We start from the raw sequence: 27,441 nt of genomic DNA on the forward strand, positions 1-27,441 counted from the left end.
GAACTTTATACAAACTGGCTTGCTTTCATACAATGCTACTGTGTTTGCCCAGTAGAAGATGGTTTTTCTCTGTGCCTCAGTCAATTCTGAGGCTTGGTGGCCAGAAACTTTGTCCCCCTGATCACTGCTGTGGACACCCCATATTTTGTTTCATGTACTGCTTCTAGTTTGCTGTGTTCCAACACAAGACCACCAGGCATACGAGAACCATAGAAAATTTTTGATTCAGTTCTATAGAGGAATATATGCATACCTGTATGGAAATGTCCTTTGTCCAAAGTCAGTGAAAAGTTTCCAGAGTGGAAAATGGAAGTACCTGAACTGTCCACCCAGAAGAAGGAATGCAAACTTAATCATGTCCTTCTGGGGCCATGACGCTCTCACCTGTGTCTTCAGGACATGATTACTGCTGACACGCTTAGATTATTCAAAGTTTTTTTCCACTTCAGCTAGCTTTATCCTGGAGGTGTGCAGTTTGTTAAGCTCTAGAAAAGAGGACGAGTAATGTGAAGTCAATTTTCTCACTGTTATGACTGGATGTTATGAGGTAAACAGCATCTGGTCCTTAATTTGTATGCTTCTAGCATCCTGGCCCGATAGACAATTTCAGTATTAGCGAGTGGTTTGCATTTCATCGGCATAAGCAGACGGTGGTGGTACTCTCCATTCAGGGTCAATACAATGCCATCAATTGCCTCCATTTCTTTGCTCTGCTTTTGATGCCAATTTGAGGAACCACAGATTTTTCTCTCTTGTCTTGAGTCATTCCTTCCTTGTGGCACAAGGAAAGCATTGAGACTTCTCTGGAAACTCGAGCCCCTTCAAGTCATAGTTTTCTTGTGCTTTGTTGGGCTGGGGGGATTGGGAGTCATTCTGAGTTGGAAGGGCATAACTTTATTTTAGCTCATAAAGCATTCTCCAAATGGTGTTGGAAATCAATTTAATTTCCCTTTGTTTTTTTCTTTCACAAAAGGAGAAAAGCAACAGGAATGAAGGAAGGAGGGGAGTGGTAGAAATCATTGTTGCTTTCTGTGTTTGCTGCCTGCATTGCTTTTCTTAGTAAATTGCCTGAGGAATTTCTGCAGTCAGCTATAATCTACTCTTGAAAGGCCTTCAAGTGAGCCAAAGGCTTGAGAAAAGACAATGAAAAGAAAAGGGAGCGTGTCCCTTCTTCTGAGATTGTGAAATTTCCTTAAGTTGTTGTAAATGTGGCTTCCACCAGCCTCCCCTCTTCTTGCCTTTCATTCTTTTTTCTTCCCCTTCTCATTTAAGTTGTTGCAACAGTTTTATTTTTTTTTTAAACATGGTTCTGAAAACCAGAGTGGGGGTTGGCATTTGTGTTCCGTTGGTACCATGGACAGATACCAAGCAACTATTTTTGTTTCTTGGTATTTTTTTAATTTTTTTTATTTTTATTTTTTTAATATTAAATTTTATTTTTATATTCCCCCATACAATTGCAAACGCCCCATTCTGACCCCAATCCTTCCCCTCCCGCCCCCCACCCCCCAAAAAGTGTCTCTGGTTCATAGTTTTTTGTTGATTTTGATTTTCACTTTCTTATATTCATTTTCCTGGTCCCTTATTTACGTTTTCTAGATTCCTGCTATGAGTGAGACCATCCGGTATTTTTCTTTTTCTTTTTTGGCTTATTTCGCTGAGCATTGTTTCTTGGTATTTTAAATTCGTGTATCATTTCAAACATGAAATTCCCATAATAACAATTTGACTTTTAATATTGCTCCCCAAGTCAATTAAACATGGAAATTAATGTTGGAAATAGGTTAAACACAATTTTCATATAGTCCAACACAAAGGAATTTTTATATGACAACTGGAATATTAAAAGGCATTACTGGGCCTCCCTGGTGGCACAGCGGGTTGAGCGCCACACTGTGAAGCTGCCTGTGGCTTCTGCAGTGCGGGTTCGATCCCAGCTGGCCAGGGAGATACCCACATGGAGCGGCAGACCTCTCCTGCCTCACTCACTGCTCCCCTCAGCTGTGTTTTCAGTCTGCCTGCCTGTTCTGCTCCCCGCTCTGTCTCTGCTGAATCCTCTCATCCTCCTGCACATCTGGCCTGTACCGCAGTTCTTGTATAAATAAATCTCTAAAAAAAGGCGTTCCTTCCCCTTGCTATCCACTACATAAAAAGTTCTTACACCCACAAATTGGAAGCAGTTTTTAGCTTGTACCTTCTGTCAGTCTAGTTGAAATCAAGAACAAATTAATTCATGATTCTTTAATTCCAATTGATGATGTGAAGGAAGCCTGTTACTATTTTATGCCAGCATCTCAATTGAAGTTGTAAGGAATTAGACAGAAGGTGGGAGTGTGTGTGTCACTTAAATATCCTGAAAGTGATTCCTTGCTCTCAGAAATTGAAAAAAAAAGTGGGGATGGAAACAGACTTCTAACACCCTATTCATAAGATAAGAGGGCGAGGTAAGGGAAGTGGAACAAAAATGTGTTCCATCACTATTCTGTGCCTGTCATCACTGAAGGTCCTGAAATATAGCAGTGAATAAAGCAGACAATAGATAAAGCTCTTGAGTTTATATCACGGTGGGGGAGGCAGATAGTAAACAAAGTAAATAAGTAAAATATAGAGTATGAAAGCCATAAATGCTGTGAGAAGAAAAAAAGGAAGTGGTTGTGTGAGTGTGTGTTTGAGTGAATGCTGGAGACTTTATATAAGGTAGCCCAGGAAGATCTCACCCAGAAGAGGGATGTTCTTGCAAGGGCGTGGGGATGGGGCAGGGTGAGGGAGGCAAGGAGACCAGGTGGGAGGCCATAGCATGACCCCAGTGAGGGATGATTGCTTGAACCATGCTATAGCATAGTAGTGGAGAACAGGCTGGATGTAGAATTCCCAGTAGATTCGACTGGGAGAGAGAAATAGGAAGGCTGGTCACGGGGGTCCAGCCTGAGTATCTGATGGGGACCCTGTGGTTCCTCTGGTGCGCTATCTGAGGCAGAATCACCAGTGCCTCTCATTGATTTCCACCTGTTGCTGAGTTCTTGACTAGTCTTTCTGTTTACTTGCTGAGTTCCTTTAATACCCGTCACAGAAAATGTTTAGTGTGAATTTCTGATGACTTGCTTTGCAACCGAGGGTAGGATATGGCTGCTTCTATGTCCCTCACATGCCACTTATGGGGACAGGACAGGGAAGGGTTGTCCTTTAAATGCTAACTTGATTTATGGAGAGGCTAAAAATGTTTCCCTGACTTACTCCTGGCTTGGCTTAAATATTCTCCAACTACAGGCATTAACCATGAAGTAAGGCTAAGATTTTAGTAGTCCGAGGTCTCTGGCAATGTGAAAACAGGCTTCCTCATAATTTTCAGAAGAGGAGAAAGCAGCAAATCTCTGCTCCCTCGCAGTGCAGAGCACAGCATGGGTGCTTGGTTTTCCTCTAATGGCACCTTTATCTGCAGTCAGTGCTTGAGAGAGACTGTATGTGGTATAATGATGGGTATTCATGTCTCTTTCCTGAGGGAAAAGCTCCAGCCCCTCGGGGGGTGTGGTTAAGGCTGGGGCCCTGCTGTCCGGCCACAAAGATTACTGAGGACATTTTCCATGCCTGTGGCTCTTGTCTGTGTGGAATAAGGGCAAGGCCCAAGGAGACCACACTGGGGGCCCCAAAGGGAGCTGCTCTTGCCAGCTTCCCCTCTCTGGTTCTGTCACTGTAAATGCCACTCACCCATATAAGCCTCCATCTGGCACTACCTAGGTAGTGGTTCACACAGAGGATGTGTCCAGTCAGCCTGGTACCCCTTCAGCACGAGTGTTTCTGATCCTGGAAATATGTCTGCCCTTGGGAGTGAATTGCATCTGATGTGTATGGAGTTTGGCACCGGGAGGGTGCTTGGTTGATCAGCCAATGAGCACCTTGTCTCTTGCAAATGTACTTTGAACCCTGCATCCCCACTCACATTCTCTGACAAATGTCAGTTGCCACTCAGAAGTTGACTCATTATCCCTGCCTGAATTAATTCAACTGGAGATACGTCTGCCCCCTTCAAGGTGATCTGATTTGAAGAGAGGTGTGTTTTGCTTGTTTTCTGTGCGTAGCCTGTGGTTGTGACTTTCTTTTAAAGGTTTCCCAGACTTAACCCTCCATGTGACTTAGTGGTAAAGGTATTGAGAGAGAGTGTGAGTGCCTGTCCTGGGAACCCATCCTGGTCCAAATCCTGGGGGTTGTCTACTCCTTGGCTGCTCCCAACACTCTGTGAAAGGCCAGTGGCTTCTCTTTGCTTTCTTTTGGAGCTAAAGGACCCCCATGTGGAGCTGCTACTCCTCAGATAGAGACCTTGGAGGGGAAAGGAAGTCAGAGTCAGCTGATCCCTGAGTTGGGCCTTACTGGCAGTTGGGGGATGCACTGTCAGATGGCTTTAGTTCACCCACAAAGGATACCACCACCATTCGGTGAGCTTGAAACTGAAGATGAAGTCTCTTAAGTGAATATAGGACAGTTGTCGGTTTGGTAGGCTGCTCAGCCAACCTACCAAAAGCAGGAGTGAAGAAGGCTCTAGGAAACAGCCTGTGTCTAACAGAGAGAAATGAAATGGCACCTTGCATTCAGGCCTCCTCCCTGGCATCACAGGACTATGCTGCCTCTTCGTGGGGGTTATTGCAGCTTGGAGAGCTGTGCTTGCCTGTATTCATCTGGATAACGGGCTCGTTGTCCTAGAGTTTCCGGGGTGGGAGTGAGGGAAGAAGTCTGGAAGCCTCCTTGCAGTCCCACAAGGAATGCACGTCCCTGACCATTCCTCCCTTCCTGAGTTAGATTGCATGTATCTCCCAGTAGGTCTCTGGAGTTCTTTTGCTCCTCTTTGAGGCTGAGATGCAATACCTTGCCTCCAAAGTAACTGCCTGCAAGTAGCTCAGAGTTCAAAACCCCCTTCTCTGTATCCTGTTATTCTGTAGAAGTTACAGCCAGGCAAATGGCTGATTTTGTTAGGAATTACTGATTAAAGTTGGAAATACTGACTTCACTCAGCCTTCAGAGCCTAGGTTTTCTGTTCCTCTTCTCAGAAATTTGAAGCCACATCCACATTGTTTCCTAATTATTTCTCCAAATGTGGGTTCACCTAACTGTTCACCAGAGGGGATGAGCGGTCACACTTGGGTCATTTTTGTGTCTTCACTGTGAGTGCTTACTGCAGCTGTGTGGCACCCTCGGGCTCCTTGGCTTAGGACCCTCGCACAGCCTGGAAATAGAAGGGGCACGTCAGGAGGTCAGGGAGGCTTGGGATGCAACCTTTCCTCTGGGTGTGTGAACACCTTCAGTTTGGGTGTGAATTTGCTAGGACACCAAAGCTGTTTAAGCTGTGCTGCATTTAATTGTAAAAATGCAATGTTGTTGTTTATTGCGGCTCCCCTGTCCCCTGGCTAGTGAATAAACTCTAATCACAATTGAATCAGGGTTTTAAAAACTTAAGTGTTTTCTCTGGTGCAGGATTTTGTGTGTTGTAGGAAGCTCTCCATAGATGAAAGGCTGTTTCCATCTTGAAGAGTACTTAAGGGAAGAGCTCTGCCCCATGGAGTGGGTCAGGTGAATTACTGAATTTTGCCAGCTCTGCTCAGTGACATGATTGATGCCAGATTGTTCCCCTTTGACCCCAGCTAATGAGTCTCATCTTCTCCCCAAGGATCAGACATTCATTTCTTTCTCTCCAAATGTTTGTGACAGGGATGGTGAACATTTTCCCTGTCAAGAACCATTGACCCAGGAAGGAAGAGGCATCTCTTGGAGGCAGCAATGGTGACTTGGGGCAGCTCCCCAGGACCCAGATGGGGCTGAGTGCAGGCCATGACAGATGGCCCAAGGTGTCTTGGGGGTGTCCTGCATGAAAGGCCTGACTATGGAGGAGCTTGGGTACTTTTTCTAGAAGTGTCACTGAAGCCTTTGGGGTTGGAGAGGGAAGGAAAGTAGTGAGGACTGAGCACTCAGATGTGTCCGGGGCTTGACCAACATTATTGTGCTCATCACATCAATTCTTCATGTTGGAATGGGTATTTTTAATCCTGATTTACTGATAAGAGGAATCTCTTTTGTAATACCAGTATCGAGTTAGGAGTCTGAGTAGTGTCTGAGGCGTCCTGCCCAAGTGTGTGAGGGCCAGGACTTCATGCAGATTGGCAGCCTGGGCAGATGGGGACACAGGAGCAGGCACATGAAGTGGACACAGTGCCCCTGGGTGGGCTGGCAGAGGTGGTCAGGGCTGAGAGACTGGGGAGAATGAGGTGGTTTGCTGAGGCGAAGTCTAAGGCAGTTCTGGCTCCACCTCATGCTGGGAGAGAAGGTAGAGTCATTTTTGATTGTGTCCCCAGGTGAGGGTGGGTTCATGTGCTTATGCTGGGATGGTCCTTTTCTTCTCAATTTTTTTCCCTGGAGAGAACCCCAAAGTTAGGCCTCGCACATCACTGACAGCGATGGTCTCCGGTGACCACCTGGGACCCTGGGTATTTCCAGGAGAGCAGAGAGAGAGCTGGCTAGTTTGTTCCAGAAACCTCTCTAGCCTTTGTGCCCTGCTGGAAGGTGGAGAAGGGCCAGGCTGCAGGCAGTGCCGCCATTATGCTGTGGCCATCTCAGGAGGAAAAAACCCCACGCCCAAGCAAAACCCACTCGGCAGTGTGGTTTCTTTGTTGTTCACAGAGAACTAGAAAGAAAAACCTATGTAATTTTGTAAAACATATATTTAAATGTTTCAACTTCTAAAAGAAAGAAAGGGAATTATAAAAGGCCATAAATAAATATTTTGAGGTGTTCCAGATTTCTAATTAGGGTAGAAAAGAACAAAGGAAATGTGGATAGAGAAGGAAGGGAGAAGGCAGAGGCAGGAAGGCAAGCAGTCCAGCCCTTTGTGGGGGGTGGAAAAGGGGGGGAGAGAGAGAGAATTGCTAGACAGACATGAAGATAAAGACCAAGGAACTGAAGGGAAGCTGGCCTCAGAAATGATCCCCTTCACCTGTTTCTCACACCACTGATTGCCTCAGGGTGTATCTGCTGCTTTTCAGATGCTAATGACTGATTACCCCGGGTCAGCAGCCTTTTTAGTGACACTGTGGCAAAGTGCTGACCCCTTTGGCACATGTGCGGGGGTTCTGTGGATGGGGCAAACAGTTCAACTTCTCCACAGAGGGAGGTGCTTGGGGTGGATGGTCTCTGAGGACCCCTCTCTCTCTGCCTGTCTTTGATCGCAGGGAAAAAAGGCCTGTTTTAAACAGAATTCCAATTCATTGAGTGACCTGCTGTAGCTGACCCGGGGCTTTAGGCCTCTGAGAAGGGACACTTTTGTTAAAGATGGAGCAGACAGAAATGGACTTTGCTGGGTCTCAGAATTGACCACCTCCCTCCAACTCAGAAGGAAAAGTACTTTCCTATGAACAAATTTAAAACTGGAGCTACCTGGCTCTGCCTTCTTTGGTGAAGATGAGGAGGATGGCTGAGTGGCTTCCAGAGTAACAAGCTGGAAAGCCGTGGAGCTGGGTGGGACTCAGTGGGGTGGTGATGACAGACAAGCGCATGCACATAATCGTGTAACTGCAAGTCTGGTGCAGCCTCTTGGTCATCAGCTCCTTGGGAGCTATTTACCACTTCATAGGGGGCCTCCTACTTTGTCAATTTCCAAGTTCCTCTCTACCACAGTGCCCAGCTATCCTCTGTTGACAAGGCATCATCTTGTCCCAGTCCTGTTTCCTGCATCCTTGTGACTGGCACAGTCCTTTGAATAAGTGGTCAGTGACTAAAGGAAGGAAAGTTGGAAGGAGTCAGAAGGGCTGTAGAAGGCTACAAAGAACATCCTGGAATGTCCATGGTCCTAAAAGTTCTCTGTGCCCTGCCCTTTGGAAGTCAGAGATGGCTACTACCTTGTGCTGTAAATGTAACCACAGACATACCCAAAAATCATCCACGGACCATTTGGTGGATCCCTGGCTTTAAGCAGAACACAGACATTTGTCCATCAGCCTTGTACACACAGCACCAAACTCTGTGCTGCAGGGGCTGGAGGGAAACCAGCAAGGAAAGAGTTGGTCCTGGTGAGAGGCCATCACAGAAATGTGTATGGAAAGACTAATAATGCTTTGTGGCAGAGGACCTGGACACTCAGGTTGCCTGTGCAGAAGGGAAGAGAACAGAGCTCTTAATGATCTCCAGGCTCATGGCCGCCTCCTCTTGTGGGCTGGCCTTTGGATATGATTTTTTAAAAGACATTTTTGGGAAGAAGCAGTGTTAATTTTACAGAAAAAAAAATGAGCAAAATGTATAGAGTTTCCATATTACCCCTTCAACATCCCCTAATTGCCCCTGCTATTTATATCTTGCATGAGTGTGGTGCATTATTTCAATTGGTGAGCCAATATCAACACATTATTCTTAACTGAATTCCACAGTTTACATGAGTTTTCCTTCTTTGTGTTGTATATCATGTGGGTTTGGACAAACGTAATGACATGTATTCCCCATTCTAGTGTCACAGAGAATAGTTTCACTGCTCTAAAAATGGACCATGCTCCATGTTTTCATTCCTCCCTCTCTCCCTCTGAGTCTGGGGCAAACACTGATCCTTTTATTATCTCCATGGTTTTCTTTTCCAGAATGTCATTGAGTGGGAAACATACAGTATGTAGCCTTTTCAGATTGGCATCTTTCACTTAACAATAGGCCTCTAACTTTCCTCCACCTTTTATTTTATAACTTGATAACTCATTTCTTTTCATTGCTGAATAAATATTTCAGTATCTGATAATATGACTCTTTGTTTTATCCATTTGCAAAATGAAGGGCATCTTGGTTTTCAAGTTTTGGCAATTAAGAACATGGATATGATTTTATGTCTTTGTCAGTGTGGCTAAAAGGATAGGACAGAGTAGGGCTGTGTCTTTGGGGCAGGTCCCCTTCACAGAAAACAAAATTCTTGAGTCTTCTTACGTTTGGCTAACCTATAAAGTAGTGACCAGCCCAAATGATGGAGGCATTAGGAACTTGAATGCTATGTGATCCTTTTAGGTTCTTTTCCCCTGCCTCATAGTCATCTTGGTCATTTGTTGAGGTATTGGGCATCTAGAGGTAAGTTGTTATGAGCTCTGACATCAAGGAGGACACAATTTCATAATGTGGTAGAATTGCAGCTTGCTGGCATGAGGGTCCTCTCCACATGGGCTCTCCCAGTGTCCCCAGCCTGTTCTGTCACTGCCAGACCAGCTGATGTACTGGCCAGCTGAAGTGATTGTCCTCTTTGAACACATAGCTTCCCCACTCAGTGTCCAGGCCAGACGTGTGCTCCTTTTTCTTCCTCAGGTTCTCTTTCTACTCTCACAGTGCTTAATTGTTACTTAGCCTTCAAAGTCTGTTCAGTGTCACCTCTTCTGAACCTCCACTCCCCAGGTCCTGGTTCACAAGTTTTGCCACTCTTTCTGTGGGCCCTGAGCGTCGCCATCACCTTCTCACATAACGTCGGCATTATTTGGGGATGTGTCTGTCTTCCCCACTCAGCCCTTTTGATGACTAAGACTGTTTTTATTTACTTTTGTAACCCTAGTGCTCAGCACAATACCTGCTTAGCAGGCAATCAATAAAGGATGATAATAAGGGTTATGTTACAAATAAATACTTCAAGTGATTAAACTCTAAGGGACTGTGGGTTTAGATAAGGTCATCTTAAGCTGTCTTCTGTCTCATCAGGTCTCCTGACCTTGTCATCATTGACATTCAGCCTGTCTCTCAGCTAATTGAGCTGGTGGGGGGGGACCCTCATGCATCCCCACTCACCATCATCACAATATCAACATGCAATAATGAAGCAACATTTGCAAATGGAAATGGGTTGTTACCTCCCTGTCATCAGTGTGCCATGTGGGAGTTTGTGGGGGCAAATTCCAGAGTGGGATAGTTTTGACTCATTCAGTGCTATGGTAACTTGTGCTGTGGGCTTCCTGGCTGGAGCAAGGGCCAGCTCCCAAATAAGTCACTCATTTCTGCAGGCTGTCTTGTTCCCTTTCAGGGTTGCTCTTCACTAGCTCTCTCTACCAGGTGGGTCTGAAGAGCACATGTCCTGCAGCTAAATCTGGCAAAAGAGGAGCTCATGTCTCTTTGCTACTCCTGAAAAATCATGATGGTCGAATTGGCCAGAGCTGCTGCAAACAGGTTTTGAAATGTAGGCGTGGATATTTTCCCCCTGAATAAGTCTCTTCTCTCAAAGTGATGTCTTTTGTAGCAAATGAGATAAAGGGAGAAAAATCATTTCTCCTGTGTGCAGAGGGTCTCTAGGTCTTGGCCCAAGGATAGGACAGAGTAGGGCTGGAGTGTTTGGTTAATGTGTTTGACACTTGGTGAGAGAAGGGTGTTGCTGTCATTACCTCAAATTTTTAAAAAATATTTTTGTGTAGAAGAACTGGGGTACAGGCCAGAGGTGGGTGTGTGTGAGACGATTCAACAGAGACAGAGTGGGCAGCAGAACAGGCAGATCTACTGAAATACACTGCTGAGGGGAGCAGCGGGAGAGACAGGAGAGGTCTGCTGTACCATGTGGGTCACCAACCTGGCCGGGGATGGAACTTATGCTGCAGTGGCTGTGGATAGCTTCACAGTGCTGTGTCTTAACACCTTGCACCACCAGGGAGGCCCCCAAATCAGTGATTTTTATGGTCTGAATGCATGATATTCTAGATGTCCTTTTTGCTATCCACTTCCCTTGTCTCACTCACAGCTGCCTTTGGCTCCTCCCTCCACCTTCTTTCACTGGTGTGAATTGGATCTATTTTTCTCATGGTTCCTTCTGATGTTCTTGTCTTCCTTTCCCCACATATTGAGATTTTTTTTCCTTGCACTCTTGGCTCAGCAGAGACACAAGACCTCGTTGGCTGCTTTTCAGTGCTGATATTTGTGGGCCATGTGGGAGGTTTCTTTCCCAACGACAAAACAGGAACACTCTCCATGGCCTTTAATTAATTTGCCCTATATTCCTTGTTATTGTAAATCAGTTAAGAGTGTAATACGTTAATTGCATCTCTTAAAGGAACATATTTAATTTTAAAAGCAATGAATGAAGATGGGGGGAGTTATAAAGACTTTAACAAATGACATTTTGATTACACCTCCTTTTCCCCACCAAATGAAGGCTCCTAATTGCCCTTTAGTCGAAGGCTAAAGCTACACAAGTGATTACACTCTGGGCAGATGCAGCTTGGAAAGGGGTGGGAGAATAAGTGCACACATTCATTTATTGGCCAAGCAGGGTTTGTGCTGGATGGATAATCGCCTCCCACAGCTTCTCCCCAGCTGTGGAACTGGCGCTGCCTCTTCCCTGGGATCTTCTGGGGCCCGAGTTCTCATGAGCTCCTGGCCAGCTCTGGGGGCTCTGCTGGTGGGGGCTCACACTGCACACCTCCCACCAGACAATCTCAAAGCTTCAGGAAGAATGAGAAAACCTGGGGACTCCAATCTGATACCAACTCTACAGTTTGCATGTAAGGATTTTTGCTTCATGTATTACTATGGTGCTACTTTAATATTTACCCAGAAGGGACCAATATTTAACTTCTTAGTGACTTAGACACCCTTTCCCCTGATACTTAGCATTCTCTCCAACTGAACTAGGGGCAGGGAGGGGCTAAGGAACCAATTTTCCCTGCATGTTCCCCTGGTAAGTGCTGCACCACTTTCATTGGCATGGACAGAGGGAAAGGAGATCCTCTGTGATCTCTTGGGAGAAAGGTGGGTTCTGGTGAAGCCTCTGGAGCTGCCCTTTTGCTGGCTTAGATGGGCTTCAGGCTCCTTCCCCTCCTCTGCACTTGAAGTCTTTCTTTTGCTTTGCCTCAGGCAATGGGCACATATGGAATTCCTTTGGAATTCAGGACCCAGGAGACAATTTACATACTGTATCTGGTACAGAAGGTCAGGGGACTCCAAGCTCTGCTCCATCATTCACAGTCTGAAACCAGATGTGTACTGGCATCTGTACACACAGAGACCATATACAGGCTAGCAAGACCCACACAGGACAGAGGCAGCAGACACTGATGCCAGAGCAAGTGAGCACCAAGGTTGTCAAGTCACCTTGCAAGGAGGGAGCCTTACATACACCCGTGTAGTCCAGGATTAAGAGTTGTAACTGAATTTTTTCATAAACTGCTTCTAAAGGAGTGGTTGACTTTCAATAGGAAATGCATTCAAGAGCAATGTGAGACATAGCCCCGGGAAATTGGCAGGACAGGCTTTGATCCTAGGTGAGTCTTTCACACTCTAGTCTAAGCTGAAGGGGAGCCCTGCACAACCAATGGTGAGTCTGACTTGCCCTATGGTGAAGACTTAAGGTGACACAAATGGAACATTCAGTTTCTTGAATTGAAAGTTGTCCCCAGCTGTTAAAGTTCCAAACCATACCTCCCATGGTCTGCACAGCCTTGTAGCAAAGATGCCAGGACATGGATTGGGGGATGGAGTGCTCCTTTGGCCTGTGTAGATCTCTCTTGAGCCACATCAAAGGACTATCAGCACTCTTTGGTTTGGGTGTAATCTCTGATGTGGTAAAATACCTGCTGGCTCCTCATCTACCAGCAGGAATTGTGTCTCTCATAAAAGGACAAATTATATGTCATTTGCACATATCCTTGGTCCCTAATCCTTCCTAACCTGTAGGTAAACAGCAGAGTCCTCTAAAATATATGTTAAGAATCAACAAAACAAGTCTGGTTGGGCTTTTTGGTACATTATGTTTTTAAAATAGATGGCAGTTTTGAGTTCTGATTAAGCAATATGATTTTGCTTTATACCATGATATCAGGTTTTTGTAGAGAGACAATATTATCTTTTTCAAAAATCAGTACTCTAAAGATCTTATCTCTTTGAATATTTAGTCATTTTAATTGCAACCACAATGGTGATGACTTCAGTATTATTCTCAAATAGGACTCAGTGCATGTTTATTAAGATGTTGGTTGCCTAGAAAAGGGAAAGGTTTGGGTCTCCCTGGTGGTACAGGCGGTTGAGCGCTTTGCTGTAAGGCTGTTTGCAGCCTCTGCAGTGCGGTTTGGGCCCAGCCAGCCGGCGAGAATCCCACATGGCATGGTAGACCTCTCCTGTCTCACCCGCTGCTCCCCTCAGCAGTGTATTTCATTAGACTGCCTGTTCTGTTCCCCGCTTTGTCTCTGGTGAATCCTCTCACGCTCACGCACATCTGGCCTGTACCCCAGCTCTTGTATGAATAAAATAAATCTTTAGGAAAAAAAAAAGAAAAGAAAAAGGAAAGGTTTGCAGTACTTTGGGAGAGGTTATCTTAGTCTATAAAAATAAAACTTCATTGACAATCTGGCTACATTGTATGAAGGGTGAAAAAGAAGCTGCTATTTAACAGATGCCAGATGGAAAGATTTCTGATCTGACCACACCAAGTGCCTTATAGCACATGAAATTAAAAACTAAAGTATTTTAAAGGACACTTCAGCCAAACCATGTAATATTCTTACATAGGTTAGCTGATCTTTTGAGTTTTGATCGTAAAAAGCAAAATTACATTAAAATTTGTGAAAATCTCTCTACTGCCTATAGTAATAATTCTCTTGAATGAAAGAAATAATTATTTGGGAACTATACTATCTTATTTAGTTTTGGAATAGAATGCAAAAATACATTTATTTAAACAAATAATGAATGGATATGTATAAATCTAAAAAATTAAAGACAATTGGACTGAGAAAGTACATACTCTTCAAACAGATACTGTTTTGTTTTAATTAAAAGACACTTGGTAGAAAAAGGCGGGGGAGAGTTTTCTTGGCACTATGCAAAGATGTCTTTGGCACTGGAACAAGGATGTTTCTCATCAAAGGGTAAGAGGCACCACCAGGGTTCCCTGAGGCCTTCTGTTCTAGTGCTACCAAGGAGTCATTTGTGATATCCTAGAGGTTAAAAATACAGTGAATGCAGATGGTCTCACTCATAGCAGGAATCTAGAAAACTTAAATAAGGGACCAGGAAAATGAATAACTATAAGAAAGTGAAAATCAAAATCAACAAAAAACTATGAACCAGAGACACTTTTTGGGGGTGGGGGGTGGGAGGGGAGGGATTGGGGTCAGAATGGGGGGGTTGCAATTGTATGGGGAATATAAAAATAAAATTTATTATTTAAAAAAAAGGGTAAAATATTTTTCTTACAAATAAAGCGAAATTGAAAAGAGAAAAAAAAATACAGTGAATGTATAACATTAAAGAGATTGGGTAAAGAAAAGTTGCAACCATTTCCACAAATAATTCTAAATATGTTAAAAATAAAAGGATGAAAAAATATACACCATGCACACACTTACCAAAAGTGAGCATATTGTATTAAAACAATTCACTGTAAAATGAAGAATATTGCTAAAGGTGAAGACATTACGTAATGCTAAAAAAAAGTCAGTTCACCTAGAAGGCATAGCAACCATAAACTTGAGTACCTCTAACATAAGGACTTCAATGCACCTAACACAAACATTCATAAAGCTGATTGTACACATAGACATATCCACTAATAGTTGGAAATTTAACAGTCCTCTCACAGTAATCTATAGAACAAGTAAACAGAACCTCAGTAAGAATGTAGAAGAAGTGAACAACACGATCACTCGACCTAGAGGATGTGTCTAGAAGAGTCCACCCAATAACACCATAAAGATTCCTTTTAAGTGACTATGCCACATTCACCATGATAGACCATATTCTGGATATGAAATGAATCTTAAGTTGAAAATAATTGATATAAAATGTATATTTGTTACTATAAATAAATTTAACCAGAAATCCACAACAGAAAGAAATCTGAAAAATTCCCAAATCTTTTGACATTGAATAGATTTCTAAATAAACCACAGGTCAAAAAGGTCAAAGTTATTTCCAAATTAAATGAAATGCTCATCATTCCTTCAATTTTGAATTGAATGGAAATAAAAACACAATAGGTTACATTTTGTGGAATCCCACTAAATAAGTGCTTAGAGAGAACTTTGTAGCACTAAATACTTAAATTCTTAAGTCAGTTAAATTTCCACCTTGAAAACCAGAAAAAATTCAACTAAATCAAAAGCAAACAAAAAAACCAGAAAGTTAAAACAATCTAGAAAGTTAAAAAATAAATCCAATAAAATAAAAAATGATTCTTTGAAAATATCAGTTAAATGGATTCATCTCAAACCAGACTACCAAATTAAAAGGAGAAAAGTCACAGACTACCAAATATCAGGGATGAAAGAGAGGAGTATTCTATAGTCAATAAAAGGTTGATGGGGAATATTATGAAGAACATTGAGATGAACTGGAGAAATTTGTTGAGGTGCAAATTACCAAAGCTCATTCAAGAAAATATAATCAGAATAGCTCTATGTTATTTGAAGAAATTGAATTCATAGTTAAAAACCTTCCAACAGAGAAAACTCGAAGCCCAGGTAACTTCACTGGAGAATTCTGCCAAACATTTCAGGAACATATACCAAATCTATACAAACTTGTTCTGAAGGTAGAAGAGGTGGGTCTACTCCCAACTCATGAGGTCAGCATTGCTTCAATATCAACAACATTATAAGAATACTACAGATAAGTATTTCTCATGAATATAGATGTAAAGCTCCTGTGCACAACATCAGCAGAGATGCTAAGCTAAGATATTCCCTTTTCTTATCTCTATTTTAAAAGCCGATTATTTTGACTATAGTACCAAGTATTAAAACCTTAATAGTCAAAACGCATTAATCACAATCTTCATTCACATGAATCAGCAGCCATAACAGATCAATTGTTGCTGAAGATATTGTGATATTGTGAATCCATTATGACATATTTCTGCTTATCTGATGGTACATGACCAAGAAAGTCTACTGCAAGCCTTATTACCTCATAGTAGTACCTGGGATTGATCCCGTAGTACCTGGGATTGATTTGTCTTCTAATGCTCTTCCTGTGTAGATGAATCTGCCTATTTTCCTCAGGGTATATGTAGTCCCATGCTTGCCTCTGATCCCTTTATTCTTATTAATAGTGGAGCTGGAAAAAGCTAAGTCTGCTTTTTGGGGGTTTAAGAATTCCAAGTTGTTAGATGTAGAAACTGAAGAAGTTAATCACTCCAGGGACTCGGATTCTACTGTGGGTTGATGCTGATGCAGTTCACTCCAAGAATTAATTACTCATGTATTTCAACATCATGCAAGCACTTCAAAGGTCGACTTGAGTCACCTAGTCCTCATTTCTTAAGGTGCATGATGGATTAGATATTTAGTTTGGGGGTTGTTGGTTTCTCTGGAGTTATCTGAGTCCTGTTCTTTTAGGAAGGTGCTGCTGTCTTAATCAAAACTTTCCATATAATTGACAAATGGCTGTGGTTTGCATTTGTATTTAGGGGTGGTGAATTTCATGGTTGTGAAACAACCAGGAGACCTTGGAGTCAAGCACCACCTCTAGGCCCAAAGCCTACAGAATCCTTCCATTTCCACTTCCCAACTCTGCACATAGGTTGTGAGTCTGCCCAAGGGTCTGAAGGATGACTCAGTGTCTACAGCATAGCAAGGGAGCGGGTGCCAGGGCTGCATGACCCAGGCCTTGTTGTGCCACGTAAAGGATTTTGGATTCCATTCTCAGTGTACTGATAGCCACTGACGGGTTTAAATGGGACTGGTTATGTGATCAAGTGGGCAGAGGGCAACAATTCATTGGGGAGATTTTTGAGGAGGCTATCACTGTGCAAATACTGAGCTCCACCTACCTTCCATCTTTTAAAATCTCTGAGGCGGGAACCTGTTCAACTCCAGAGCCACCATACAAAGCAGCCATATCTTTTTCATAATCAGACTTTGTTAAGTCTCTTAGATCTTTGCATGCCTGGTGCTCCCACTCAAGTCCATGGCATTCACACAAGAGGAGAATGAGGCTCTGCCCTTTACCCCTGTAGGCTGGAATAGAAGTCCGGGGTGACTGGTCATCAGCATGACTTTGCTTTCAATTCTTCTGTTCTAAATATTTTAAATAATTTTGCATCCCTCTCCATTGTGCACATACTTGATTTAGCACAAAATTTGTTTTCCTCTGTCTATTGTTTTTAGGTTTCATTTTACAGATGGACAGCCTAAGACTTAGAGAGGCACAGTACTTTGTCCAAGATCACATAGGTAATAGGTGGCAATAATGGAATTGAAATTGTTAAATTGCATGGTCTTTGTTCTTACTAAGTCCACTATTCACGATTGTGCTCCCACTGCTTAGGCTGTACCCATAATGCCTGCCAGGTGCTGAGGAAGCAGGAATTGCATGATTTACATTAGGGCAGTTTGGCATCTGGTGTTAGGAATCCCACCCTAGGCACTTGAACCATCAGAAAGCTGAACAGAATTTGTGTTTCTAGGTGTCCTGTCTATACCGCAAGAACTGGACTCTTTCTTCCTTCCACGTGTCTTCAGTACTTTGTGACACTACCCCGTTGGTCAGATAGTACTTGTGGCATGCTCATCTGTCTTTGCCACATTATGATCTCTAGAGGACGGGTCCGTGGCTCAGGTCACCTCCTTAGGTAGCCTGAACTAACTAGTGCTTATTAAATGTGATTGATTGAACAGTTGGTGCTAGAAGTCTGCCTGAATCGCGAGCCTCAGAAATGAAGCAGGGCAAGGGTCTTTGAACATGAGTGAGAACCCAGGTTCAGAAAGAGCTAAGGCTGGCCTCCTGCCTGGGGTGCCATCACCAGTTCTTAGAGCCAGGATGCTGCTCATGGGTCTTTTGAGGTGACCATCAGATGACCAAAGCAAAGATGTGTCTGCAAATCTTTCTGAACCCAGCTGCAGAAAGCACAGTGGTGCAGGGGCTGCAAGGCAAGGTAGGAGGGAGGCTGAAGAAAGAATTCCGTTTGACGGTGTTCATTTTCTGGATACATCAAGTGAAAATAGAGACCCAGAGACATTTCTAGCCATCAGGTAGAAATACAGAGAGAGGGATGGTGGGGACTCAGGGTGCAAATCCGGGCATTAATTTTTGCAGCCCACATCCCCTCTTCTTGCCATCGATAAAACTCAGACTGTATCCTAAATGGATTCATTTTATTCACCTTCCCAATGGAACTCCTGTAACTTCATGCATTCTTTTTTTTTTTTTAACCATCTTTGGGGTCTGTTTAATTAACTTTATATCTTTTATTATTTATTCCAGAAAAGCTGTACAACTCGAGTGGACGAGACTTAAGAAGAGCCCTTTTCTCCCTGAAGCAGATATTTCAGGTAAAAAATTATTCTTAGGTTCTGTTTTTGTATTGCATGTGGAATTAGATACAGATAAAGTTGTACCACTTACTGTTTACAAATACTTTATATTACAATGTAAATTAGGTTAAAATATCATCTCAGATTTTTACATATCACTTATTTCAAAAATACAAAGTAAGACATACAATACTTTTTCAAATTTAATTCAGATTCATTAAAGAAAAGCCTGTTACAGGTAGAATTGCAGTTTTGTGTTCTGTTCCTCAACACCAGACATCCTCTCCCACTCTGCCCCTTGGTCTGCTCTCAACTGAATATTGAATTTAGTGTTTATCATGCAGAAGCATGTTTCCATACCAGTGCTGAATACACACTGGCAATATGTGACATTCTCTTCTGTTAATTGAAGGTATAAATTATATTGTGGCTTGCACCATGTTTTAGCTCCCTTGTTGAGATTGGGATAGCTGTAGGCCTGCATGGTTGAACTATGCCCTCATCTTTTCCCAGGTCAGAGTCCCTTCTTGGTATCAACATTTCTGGAGACAGTTCTTTTCTCCTCAACTGCTGGTGTGAACCTGTACAGGGATTTCTTCTTCAGGTTTGGGGGTCTGCCTGGCTTCAGACTGTTTCTCTGGAAAAATTACAACAGCCAGCTTTTGATCTCTCCAACATTGGCTGTTTTTTAGTTTCCCACCAGAGAAATTTGAGGCTGTCATTCTTTTGCTTATTCCATGTAGCCTTCGGCATTACATCTGAGTTAATCAGTATACCATTGCAACCCTGTGGATCTGGCCTCTGTTGCCCATGTCTCTGTCCTTAGCTACACCCTAAATGCCAACCGTGATTGAATTCCAGGAGAAGGTTGTGTTCTCTTTTGCACCTTTACCCCTTGACCCATTGCTTCTATTCCAGAGTGCATCGCTACCCCACATCTGCTCTCCATGTCTCTCGGTTTTCCTCCTGATATAGCCTCCTGCCAGGGAGTCTCTCCCTAAATGATCCCTCACCCCAGTCAGGGTCAAATACCTCCAAACACCTCTAAACTTCTCTGTTCTTACCTCTAGCATAGAACACAAGGTACTACAGGGCACTTGACTGAGTCTAGTCCTGAGCTCTCTGGATTTCACTGCTGGGTCTTTGGGGCCTAGCATAGTGTCTGGTGCCACTTAAGCAAAAGATGAATGGGCTGGGTAAATTGAATAGTATTATCAGATGTGTATATCTCCAGTCATCTGTCTCTAATCTAGTAAGTTACTATATCGACTGTCCCAAGGTTCACTCACCATATATCCATCTGTGTCTCCCTCTTCTTTGGCTGAACAAAGCAAAATTTTGTTCACCCTCCATTATATTCTCTTCTTGAACGCAGTTGCTCAACTGCAGTCAGAGGACCTCTTTGGTCTAAATTTGTCATCCTTAGTTCTTTAGGATTAGAATGCTTGGTGTGAGAGAAGGAAGATAGAAAGGTAGTAGAGGTTAAGTTTAAAACTCCATGTTTCTGAATTTAATTTTAAGTATCAGAATGAGCTATGGCATATTTTAATAAAGAAGCAAGCAAATAAGTATATATTTAGCTTTTTTACTGAAAAGAAGCAATGCTTATAACACATTAGCAAAAAAATACAATTAGCACTGAGATTGTGGTCTTAAAACACTGAAGGGAACCCAAGCTCCTTAGAAAAATAGCTGCTTCCAAGTCTGGTATAGGAAATGGGAAATATAAATTTGGAATTTCTTATCTTACAGATAGCATGAAGGCTATCAAACACTTGTAGAATTAGTGCTAACAGAATTATGGTGCATTTGAATCAAATGCTGGCCAAAGATGGAACAGCAAAAGCATCAGTAAGCATGATAGAGTGGAGCAAAAGACATCAAATTAAGTTTGCATTGATGAGTTCACAATGAGACTAAAAAATAGCAATGAACTGGTCATGATTAGAAGATGCTTGTAAACCAGTTAGATATTTTGAAAATGAGTAAGGTTTTAGAATCTCACATTTATCTTGCTTTTTCCTATGTGAGCTTTAGGATAACCAAAAAACACTTGAGAAGTTTTGCTTATACAATTATTCTAACTAATAAAAATGAGTAACAGAATTAGAATATCATCATTTTGCAACCCCGATTTAGTGGATGTAGGAATTGAGCATCAAGTACTGTTGCCATGAAGGAAATGAGACACAACCAGACATTCTGTATCTCCTCATGGAAATGCACACTCCCGCCAATGGTGTGGCGAGGCCAAGACCAGCCCTAGAGCTGTGTACAAAACCAACTTATAAATGGTGGAGGACAGAGGCACAGGTTGAAAGTACGCTGTAGGAGTTCGATCAACAAAATTCTGCCTGTGTCCTCCTCTATGGACAAAGAACAAGTGACTTAGTTTCTTCAACATATACATTTCAAGGAATAAAAAGACAAATTTAAAGACACATGAAAGCTAGATCTATTAATTGCCTGTATGGCTCTTATTTAGATACTAACACAAACTGTATAAAATGGTATTTATGGGATAATTAGAAATGTGCTCATTTGATAATAAGATACTTTTTAGTATGAGTACATCATTTTAAAATGAGTTCCTATATTTTGGGGACATATACCAGGGATATGTACTAGAATAGTGATGTTTGAGATTTGCTTCAAATTTATATAGCAGCAGATGGGACGCATGCTAGATGAAATAGGATTAGAATGAGCTCATTGGCATCTGGGGTTCACTAAATTACCTTCTTTGGAATGTTTAAAGTTTACCCTTATGGAAAAGTTAGAAAACAAGTGACAAGAGAAACAGGTTTAGGGGTTTGTCAAATGTTCCCTCCTCAAATTGGTTCTGTAGTGTTAGCTTTCTGAAATCTCAGGATGCTATTTCTACTATTTATTCATCAAAGAAATATTTTTGAGCACTTTGTAGGCAAGGAAGAAGGTGCTTGCTAACGGAAGTTTATGATTTGTTTGGAAAACCATGCACATGTGTACAAAATAGCTCTAAAGCACACAGTAGGGACACATTGGGTATTAAATGGGTTAATCACTTTTGCAAGCTGTCTGGGGCTTAGATCACTTTTGCCTAGATCCATGAGTCTGCATCTCCTTCTCTTGTGTTTATTAGATGTGGAGGTTCTTTTTTGGAACTAGAACATAAGGGTGTAAAAGAAGTCATCAGTCATTTGAATGGAGTTGAATAGCCCTTGACTAATAGCCATTTAAAAAAAAAATGATCACAGGTTAAATCATGGCTATAATAGAAAATTCTGAAATGTAGCGATAGTCATTTATCAGTTAGTGTTAACATTTTTATTTCTTTCTAGTCAGAAACCAGTGTTTTAAGAACCATTTATTAATGCCTATATATTTTAGGACATGTGCTTAAAATCTAATACTTAGCCAATTTGTAAGGGTGTAGGAAGTTTCTCCATATTTATTATCCATAAATTTCACTCTCTTATATGCCTTATCTACATGTGTGCATGCCTTTTAGTCTGAATTATTTTTTATAAACATTGTCTCCTCTGTCCAGTGTTTTTTCCAAACACCTTTGCAGACAGTGAGCTCTCTGCTATATTAATATTAGTGATTAGCTTGAGTGGTTTCTTGAGAGGTTGTTCTCACTTTTTCACCATGAAGTCATGTGTGAATCTAGTTTTAAAGTAATAAACATTTGTTACATGCTTGGAAAAACTTTCTGACTAGACATGAGCTCATCTAAATGTTCACTTTTCACATATGCTGGTGGAAAAGGATATGGATGGAGAGAGAATTATTTTTTATTTCCCTTATACATATGAGTGTAAAGTAATTTTCCGAAGACTCAAGATACTCTCCCATTTTCTCTTGCTTCCAAAGCCATGATTATCTGAACGTCTGAGTTAACACATCTGTCTTTCATTACCTTCAGGACACAGCACAGCTCACCCCTCCCCCCAGTGCCCTCCGAACGTTACGAGTGCTTCCTTGGTTCAAAGGCAGTCTTTGCCTGGCCTGCCCACATTTAGCTCAAGTCCTCCATCCACATAATTGGAAAATGCCATGAAATCAAAATGAAGGGCTGATTTCATGTAGGGATGGGAGAATTATGCCAATTCGTCAAAATTATTTTTTTCTCTTGACCATCGCTATAATAATAACCTTTCATTATGCCATTAAACTTTCTACTATTTACATCACTGAGGTTTTTTATTTTTGCCCCGTTTTTATAATTGAAGATGAATGTTCCAATCTTATCCTCGTTGCATCTGCAACAAGGCACTGTCCATTTGAGGAGATCCCCTGAAACAGTGGAAAAATTCCTTTCGTAGACTCTAGAAACTGGTACCGCAGAAAAAGGATTGGGTTTGGGGACTGCTCAGAGTTGGTGATCTTAGCTGAAGGTTTGTCACTCTTAAGTACTTATGGAGAGAAGGTTAGCATTAGATCAGTGGTTCTTGAACTGTCTGCTCTCTAGGATTTCCTGGGGAGTTTAATAGCAAAACCTGCTCTTCCTCAGAAATTGTGACCATGTCCATCTGGATGGAGACCTGCTTCTTGTTCCTTTTGAAAGCTTCCTGCATGATTCTTATTTACAGATGTCACGGGTGAGAACCATCTCAATACCTCTAACTCATGTGGAGAAATTGTTAAACATAGATTGCTGAGACCCCTGCAGTAGAGTTTCCTACCCAGTAAGTCAAAGGTGGGGACCAAGTAGTTTGCATTTCTAATAAATTCCCATGAGATGCTCATGGTGCCTGTGGGTCTGGAGACCCTTCTTTGAGAACCTCCACATTCGATAATCCCTGAGTCACATTCTGCCTTCTGTGATCAGATCTGCTGGCCAGTTGAAGTGTCTCTTATGAAGGATGATGTGTCTGCTCTGATACATGGCTGATTTTGCCTCCTTGCTTGTCTTGTCAGCAGCTTATCTTAGGAGGTGGAGAAGCTGCCTTTTTTCTAAGATATCATTCCCAAGCTCCTGTAGCTACTGTCCTTAAGGGCTGTCTTTTGGAACACGTGTGTGGCTTCCAATACTTCATTGGATGGTCTGTGCAGCAATCAAGTACTTCCTATTGTAAAAAAGTATCTGGCTTCATATGGCACCTGTGGGAACTGTGGGGGAGCCTGGTGATTTTTAAGCAATGAAAAATGGAATATACTAGATATTCCTGAAGGGATTCATTTGCTTTTGGCTATGGAGGCTGGTGATAAATTTCCTTCAGCAACAGTTAAGATGCTTTATTTGAATAGAACAGAACACTCTCTAGAGGTTGGGCCAGCTTCAAGAGATTGTACGTACTTGTAACAGCATAGCCTGGATGGAGAATGGAGGGTAGGCCATATTTGAAATCTTGTATTGTTTCTCCCATTTCCTGCCAGGATGACAAGGATTTGGTGCATGAATTTGTCGTGGCTGAAGGTCTGACATGTTTGATCAAGGTGGGAGCTGAAGCAGATCAAAACTATCAGAACTACATTCTGAGGGGTAAGTTACCTATCCAGTGTGTGGCCCAGTTCACAGGAGGACTGGGGTCACCTGCAGAAGCTTCTATCCTATAGCTTTTTCAAAGCTTTTTCAAAGACATTCCGGAGTAAGTTGGGGAGGATACCCATAACAGATGATGACATCTTCATTAGGTTTCATCAATTCCTTATAATGAATTAATGATTGAGCTAATTTTTTAACTTTCACCTGATGTTTCTTCCATTATTAAGAAAAAATATACAATGCATTAGGTTTTTAAAAAAATATTAATATAATTGATTTGCCTCCCCGGTGGCGCAGCGGTTGAGCACTGGGTTGCAAAGCTGCCTGCAGCCTCTGCAGCGCCGGTTTGATCCCTGACTGCAGGAGAGGGTCCCACATGGTGCGCAGACCTCTCCTGCCCCCCCGCTGCTCCCCTCAGCAGTGTATTTTGTCGGTCTGCCTCTTCTGTTTTCCCATTCTGGCTCTGGTGAATTCTCTCACCCTCCAGTGCTTCTGACTGTACCCAGTGCATGTATAAATAAATAAATAAATCTTTTTAAAAAATATTAATATAATTGACATAACGTGTACTGGTTTCAGGTGTAATATATGAAGTCCTTTGTAATCTCATTTAATTGGTGAGAAAAGGAACATGCTAAATGGGTTTGGATAAAGCCTGCATTTCGGTGGATGGTCACCCAAAGCCAAAGAGAACAATTTACTTCCTAGGGAAAATATAGCTTTTCCAACTTGAGCTTATCAGGGTGATTGTTAAAAATGCTCACATCACACCAGGTCCTGCTGCTTCTGACTTGTTAGATCTGGGCCAGGCCCAGGAATTTGCATTTTAAGGTGATTCTTAAAAGTCTCCTTCATAATTTCATTTTTTAAAGAAAGCAATGCATGTGTGAAGTACTACATATTGTTCCAGTTCATAAAGTTAATGCTTTTTTTTATAGTTACATTATTTTCGTGTACATTTCATAAAATTTTTTTTTTCTTGTAGGAAAGCTGTAAATTGCCAGGCAGCAATTATTAGATTGAACCTTGTGAAATTGCTATCAAGAGTTGTGATTTCTAAGCAGAGATAATATCTATTCTATGCAGCTGAAAATAATTGGGACTCAAAGAGCCTGGGTGTTGGCCTAATAGAGTCACTGCCTCTAGTGTGTGCTCCAGCAGAGGCCACACCTTGGCTCTGGGACATGTCAGGCTGGTCAAGTGTCTGTTTCCCCTCCTGCATGCCTCCCTATAACCTCCCAGGTCAGGTCAGAGTGCTGTGTTTGCATAAGGGACAAAAACCCAAAGTTCATTTTCCTGCGGATGCAGTAAAAATATGTGAAATATGATTCGATATCACTTATTGCCCATGGTTAAAATGGAATGAAACAGGCAAAATGAAAGTTTCCTACAGTTCCTGTTGTGTTTCACCCTGAGCCTGGTTCCTGATGTGCAGGATGCCTGGATGGAGAATGGAGAGGGGGGACCTAGTACATCCAATTGTGGACTCTTCCTCCTTTGCCCTCCTTCTGGCAGGTCCCTGCAAAGAAAGGGCAAAGCCAAAAATAAAAATTAGGGCTCATTAACAAAATCCTTTAAGAATTTATTTTCCTATCAGTATTGTTTGTTTCCTTCCTTCCATCCCTCCCTTTCTCTTTTCTCTCTCTCTCTCTCATAAATGCTAAATGTATGTAAGAGAATTCCTCAACCTCTTGTTTTTCTGCTCATGGTGCTTGTGTCCATGGTGTCGACTTCTCTGTCCACCTTCCATCTTTTTATGCTCATGTAATAGCTCCATATTGCAGGTTATTAGTAAAGATGCTTTATTGATCAATTTTATGATATCCTCAATGTATGAATACATGGAGATTTTCATGGTGTATGTAAATAACTGAACTGTAAACTAAACTCTATCCCGTTGCGTTGCCTCTAAATGCAGCTGTCTTTTTGAATGTGAAGGGACTGGTGGAAGCATTGATTCTCATACTCATTTCTACCACTCTGGTCCAAAACATAGGATGGGGGAAAGTAGAGGAAAAGGGCGGGAGAACTTTAGTTTATTTTCCAGGTACTTACAAAATGGACATTCATAAGTTGAACTACAAGGAATGAAATATATATAAGCTCCCCTAACTTTGAATAATGGGTCCAAGCTGACAGTATATTTTTGTTATGTTTAAAGCATACATCTTTTTTTTTTTTTTAAGAGAGATTTATTTATTTATTTATACAAGCACTGGGTACAGTCAGAAGCATGGGAGGGTGAGAGGATTCACCAGAGACAGAGGGGAGAGCAGAGCAGGCAGACTGATGAAGTACACTGCTGAGGGGAGCAGTGGGTGCGGCAGGAGAGGTCTGCACGTCATGTGGGACCCTCGCCCAGTGGCCCGGGATTGAACCGGCGCTGCAGAGGCTGCAGGAAGCTTCGCAACCCAGCGCTCAACTGCTGTGCCACCAGGGGAGGCCCTAAAGCATACATCTTTTTAACTTCACACCCAGTGGGTGTTCTCTCTCTCTCTCTCTCTCTCTCTCTCTCACATACACACACACACACTCTCACACACTCACACACACTCTCTCTTAAAACTGATTCTACAACCATTGAAATGTTTATTCTCCTGATTCCTATATAGAAGTGTATATGGCATTTTTAGAGTATAATCATTATAAACATTGACATTCATCTACATTCAAGACTGGGAGAGGGAGAGCAGCTGTGGTCAGCTGTGGTCAACTGTGGTTATTGGGAAGGCAAAACTTTTGTCAAAGCCCCTCTTGCAACCCTTCCCTGGGGTTAAAACTGGGTCACACAACTTCCTGTAGCTGCAAGGGAGGCTGACAGAGTGGGTGTTTGGCTTCTTGGATTCTAAGGGGAGGCAGCTAGAAAACAAGTTGCGACGTTGAACCTGAGGGTGGTTACCAGTTGTGCCACGTAGAGGGAGTTAAGAAGAAAAGACTCACCTAACTGAGAACGCCTTTTCTCATGAGCAGTTGTGTGGTGAGCTTATTGGCAGGAGTAGGGGTCTGCATGCTACCGAGAGACTCATCATGGTGGGGGGTGAGGGTAGGCTCCATGCCTGTGCAAGGCCACAAATGGTGAGCTACATAAATTTTGCTTCCTAGCAATGAAAGACAAGTTGAACTCTGCTCTCTATTTAGTGGTGGCTTAGCATAAGCCTGCTGGGGCTATTCACTTGTGATGTTCTGATCTGTGCCAGAGAGGTGCCAAAGACAATTGCCAAATGTTTAAGAACCAGAACCCAAGTATAAACAGGGGAGAGCCCTGCAACCACCTGCTGCTCCTGTCTGCAGAAAATGCCACTGAGGCAAGACCCTCACTGCAGATAGTCCTTCATAAAATGTGCAATCTCCAGGTGGCCATTGACACCACATGTTACTGGAAAACAAACAGGTACTTGCTCCCATTCAAGTTACTCCGCAGCAGGCCCAGCTTTCCTTGGGATGGAGGTGCCTTTGCATGCCTGGCCTCTTTAGCTAAGACTCAAAAGACTCGGGATAACCAGCACACTGCCTGTATAACTTTGGCACATTTTGATGTATCGGACTGAAGCCTGTGCCAGGCAAGTACCTTTTGAGGGATGTAAACAATAGATTTCTTGGTGTCACTTTTGTTTTTTGATATAAAGAAACCTATTTTTTCCTAGCCATATATTAATTCACCCCTTCCTGACCTTGAAGAACTTCTCATGTTAGTTTTTTAAGGTTGTGATCAGTTGCCGGCAGCCACCAAACTTATGAAATCAAGGA

At 42.4% G+C, this 27,441-nt stretch overlaps 1 protein-coding gene across 6 annotated transcripts in view; it reads left to right on the plus strand.

The window, feature by feature from the left end:
• Positions 1–27,441, plus strand: part of FHOD3 (formin homology 2 domain containing 3) — a gene marked incomplete at both ends in the record, with an annotated part of 417,341 nt that overhangs the window by 162,617 nt on the left and 227,283 nt on the right. For all 6 annotated transcript variants that reach the window (XM_084252166.1, XM_084252168.1, XM_084252167.1 and 3 more), the window contains 2 exons: positions 18,175–18,242; positions 23,586–23,691. In XM_084252166.1, coding sequence (XP_084108292.1) covers positions 18,175–18,242; positions 23,586–23,691 — 174 coding nt within the window. The remainder of the gene's footprint in view (positions 1–18,174; positions 18,243–23,585; positions 23,692–27,441) is intronic.

Source organism: Talpa europaea (genome assembly GCF_964194135.1).
Source record: "Talpa europaea genome assembly, chromosome: 13".
NCBI classification, from domain to species: Eukaryota; Metazoa; Chordata; class Mammalia; order Eulipotyphla; family Talpidae; genus Talpa; species Talpa europaea.